Source organism: Chaetura pelagica, unplaced genomic scaffold (genome assembly GCF_000747805.2).
Source record: "Chaetura pelagica isolate M959 unplaced genomic scaffold, ChaPel_1.0 scaffold462, whole genome shotgun sequence".
Lineage (NCBI taxonomy): Eukaryota > Metazoa > Chordata > Aves > Apodiformes > Apodidae > Chaetura > Chaetura pelagica.
The window spans coordinates 169,837-174,323 of NW_009952454.1; the positions used below are offsets into that span (position 1 = coordinate 169,837).

At 49.4% G+C, this 4,487-nt stretch overlaps 1 protein-coding gene across 1 annotated transcript in view; it reads left to right on the forward strand.

The window, feature by feature from the left end:
- The window catches only part of HOXB9 (homeobox B9), a 4,915-nt gene extending 1,990 nt beyond the window's left edge, over positions 1-2,925 (forward strand). Inside the window, exon 2 of the mRNA XM_010008568.1 lies at positions 2,690-2,925. Coding sequence (XP_010006870.1) covers positions 2,690-2,925 — 236 coding nt within the window. The remainder of the gene's footprint in view (positions 1-2,689) is intronic.
- Positions 2,926-4,487: the final 1,562 nt, after the last annotated feature.

Below are 4,487 nucleotides of genomic sequence, written 5' to 3' on the forward strand. Positions count from 1 at the left end.
CACACTCACACACTCACACACTCACACACTCATACACACACTCACACACTCACTCACACACTCACACACACACTCACACACACTCACACACACACACACACACTCACACACTCACACACACACTCACACACACACTCACACACACTCACACACTCACTCACACACACACTCACACACACACTCACACACACTCACAGACACACACAAAAAGAAACTCCTATTCTATTGTACTGGGCAAAGATCCAGAACAAACTGCGACCGCGAGGTGAATGACTGGAGAGAACTGAACCTCCAGGTTCTGTGCTCAGTGTCCCTGAAACTGGAGATGCCGAAATCTCGCCCAAGAAAACGTTATGAAGTTATAAGTGAAGTGCAGGGTGTAGAGGGACGCTGGGCGGTTTCCATGGCGTGTGGTTGCCACGCGTGTTTTGTTTTCAAGACCAGTTTCATTTGGGTTGATGTTGAGATCCTGCCAGGGCTGGGAGACGCAGTTAGTTTGCAGAAAGTGCTGCCACTGATTTCCGTGATTCTTGCCATTTTTTGGCCAGGGTTTCGCAATAACGACTCCCGCCCTGTGGTCGGCACAGGGATCTGCTCGTTCTTTGCTGGATTTTAGCAGAAAAGCTGTGCCAGAACCCCTTTCCCCTTCCCTTTCCTGCTCAGGGATTTGTGCGCAGCCAACAGATAATGCGAAATCACTTTCCAATCTCTTACTTTTGAACGATCCGAGCCCAAAAAATAAACCCAAACCGAATAAAAATCCGTTCAGAAGCAGAACCTTCCACGGCCATTAAAGGGCGGGGAGCAGGATTAACAGTATCAATTATTAACAGCTTTCTTCCTCTTTAATATTTAATTCTGCATATTAGATCGAGTCAATTACATGAAGGAAATAACCGTGCAGGTTGGTAAGAGGCAGTACTTACAGGGGAAGATTAACCGGATTATTTAAAAAAAAGATAACAATAAAAAAATATTCAATATATTTCATTTTACGTGGAGGAAACGTTCTGATGGCGCGCGCGTGTATATATTTATAATGGTCCATTTAATTGGTGTAAAGGTTTATGGCTTCAGTCATCATTTCAGAGGAGGCAAAGGATATAAAATAGAAATACGTGATCTGTCCGGACCCCCCTCATTTCCCTCTTGCCCGCCTCTCAGTTACCCAACGCTCAGCCAACATTTGCATGTCATTAGTAGATGCTCTATTATTTACCCCAAACCCACTTCACCTTTGGGTGCGACCTCCCTCACTATCCCGCCTTGGGGGGAGGCTGGGGATGATTTTTGCTCTCAAAAATGTCATTTTCTCCCCTTCCAGCCCCTCCTAATTCCTGCAATGGCCTTTTTCCCCCAAAGATTCCCACGTAGCTTCTCCCACACGCGAGGGTGACGGGCAGCCTGGTATTTATTTTTTGGCTGCATTTGCAGCCCTGCAAATGTCCCTGGGTTTGGGTAACAATTTCCAGACCTCCGGCAGCAGAGTCCAGCCAGCCCTCCGAGGATGTTTATGGTACCGAGAGCTTTTCTTGCCGCACAGCAACAAAAAAAAACAGGGCGAAAAGAAAAAAAAAAAAAAGGGGGATAAAAAAATAGGCAGGATTTATGTAAGGAATCTCCAGACCTCCTCTCCTTGCTCTTTTCCTGCTTGATGTGTTTATAGAAGTAAATCTGTAGACACGTGGGAAAACACGTCTTGGGGGGGGGTTGGAAATACATAATAGATGTAATTTTTGCGCTGGTTTCTTTGTATATGACGTGCGGAACGTGCAGATGGGCGTTATGCAAATGTATAAGTGCGTGTGGGTGTTTGCCTGGCACAGATGGAGCCGGGGAAAAGTGGGGGGAGCTCTGCTGGTGGCACGTGTGCACCCCAAAGTGCGTGTGTGCACAGCCACGGGTGTGCACGGAAACGTGTGTGTGCACAGAGGTGTGTGTGGGGAGGCGTGGGTGTGCGTGGACACGGGTGTGCATGGAAACACGTGTGTGCACGGCCACGCTTGTGCATGGGAACGAGTGTGCACAGCCAAGGGCGTGCATGGAGACGTGTGTGGGGAGGCGCGTGTGTGCACAGCCACGCGTGTGCATGGAAACCCGTGTGTGCAGAGCCACGTGTGTGCATGGAAACCCGTGTGTGCAGAGCCACGCGTGTGCATAGAAACCCTTGTGTGCAGAGCCACGCGTGTGCATGGAAACCCGTGTGTGCAGAGCCACGCGTGTGCATGGAAACCCTTGTGTGCAGAGCCACGCGTGTGCATAGAAACCCTTGTGTGCACAGCCACGCGTGTGCATAGAAACCCTTGTGTGCACAGCCACTCATGTGCATGGAAACCCTTGTGTGCAGAGTCACGTGTGTGCATGGAAACCCGTGTGTGCACAACCACGCGTGTGCACAAGGGCATGAACGTACACATGGGTACAGACAACACAGCCCCGCGGGTCCCAGCACCCCCCACCAGGGAGGGACAGGGTGAGTGTGCAAGGGTATTTGGGGACCATTCCCCCCCCAACCCATCTGCTCACCCTGCCCATCCCGCAGGACTTTCTCCCGGCCTCACCTCTATGGCCGGGAGTTTTTCCCCCCCCTGCATTTGCGTGTGTGTAATCTTAATATTTGATGGCGCGATGAAAACCTTCTGAGAAACACTCAGGCTGCACCGTATTGATCTCCCTGCTTTTCTTTCAGCCAACCCAGCTGCCAGCTGGCTGCACGCCCGCTCCTCCAGGAAAAAACGATGCCCTTACACCAAATACCAGACCCTGGAACTAGAGAAGGAGTTTTTATTCAATATGTACCTGACGAGGGACCGTAGACACGAAGTGGCCAGACTCCTCAACCTGAGTGAGAGACAAGTCAAAATCTGGTTTCAGAACCGAAGGATGAAAATGAAGAAAATGAACAAGGAACAGGGCAAAGAATGAAAAAGCAGAAAAGCAGCATCATCCCCACCCCCCCCTTTCCCCCACCCCTCAGCTCCCACTCTCCGCTCTAGTGCTGCCAAATCCCCCCAAACACGAGGGGAAACCCCCAACCCCCCTTCCCCGTCTCCACCTTTGCATGCGAGATGTTGCTTATTATTCCTTTTATTATTTTTTTTTTTTAACCTTTTTAGTATCGGAGGCAACTTAGCCAGAACTGCAGCTCCTTTTTGGGGACCCGTGCTGGGTTTTGTTCCTGTTCTCTTGTTTTCATCCCCCTGTTGCTGTGGGTGGTGGGTTGGTTGTTTTTTTTCCTTTTCCCCCCCTTTCTCTTTTCTTCTCCCCACAAGGACAATGATTCCCCATAACATTCCCAACACCCCAGTGCACACACACACACACACACTCACACACACACACACACACACACACTCAAACACACTCAGACTCACACGCTGGGGTGGCCAAGGAACCAGAATATTTAATTAAACTACTGCAAGACAGAAACAATCCTAAGCCCCGCTTTTAATTGCACCCAACAAATCATTTTCCATTCGCCAACTTTATACCGGGCTAGTCGGTTAATGACAACCCAACTCCCAACCGCGCTGGGTTCCTTGGTTGTTTTTTTTGTATCTTTCCCCCCTTTCCTCCCCCTTTATCCTTCTATCTTTTTTTTCCCCCCTTTGATTTTCTGTAGTTGGTTTTATTCTGCGCGATTTTTATGTGACTCGCGCCAGAGCAGATAATATGTGACTTGGACCTGAAAGTTTAGTAGGATTCTTTCCAGGAAAAAACAAAAACAACCCTCCTCATCTGGTAGTTTTGTACTGGGTCACTTGGAAGAGGAGAAAAGACGGGGAGGGAGGCGAGAGAGTGTGTGGGGGGCACTTTCAGAGCCGCATTGTAAATTATTTAGGAGAAAAAGGGGCGGAAGAACCCCTGCCAACTTATTCCTAACTTTTAGAGGAGAGGAAGAATGGGATTTTCTAGTTAAAAAACTACCTTAGTAGAGCTGTAAGGGAGGGGAAGGTTGTGTTCTTCGTGCTAGCATATTTATAATTTATTGTGAATTGACTTTTCCTAAAGCTGTTGCAGAGATAAAGTGCCAACCCCAGCCTGTGTGTGTTTCTTCCCTCTCCTGTTTGCTGTGATGCTTTTAATACTTGAATGTCGGTGGGGTTGTGTTGGGGTGGGGTTCTTCTTTTCTTTTTTGTTTGTTGTTGTTCCTTTGTAATTATTTGGTTGATTTTTTTGTCGCCTGAAACCAGCTCCCCGGCACCTTTTCCCGCAGCCACCCCCTTTCCTCCGGGGCCTTCCATGGGGAAGGAGCCTCGTCCTGCTGGTGACACCGGCGACATCTTCCTCACACCCCCCCCCTCCATCTTCATCCTCATCCCGAAGATTTTTAGGGTAACAAACCCAGACCTCGCTGGTCTCATGTCACGCCGGCCGGAGCTGATTTCCCAGCTGACAGATCCGCTGGATCCAACCCGCCCGGGCGGGACTGGTTTCCCTTTATCTCTGTAAGACTTAACTTTGTTTTGGGAATGGGGGGGGTGGGG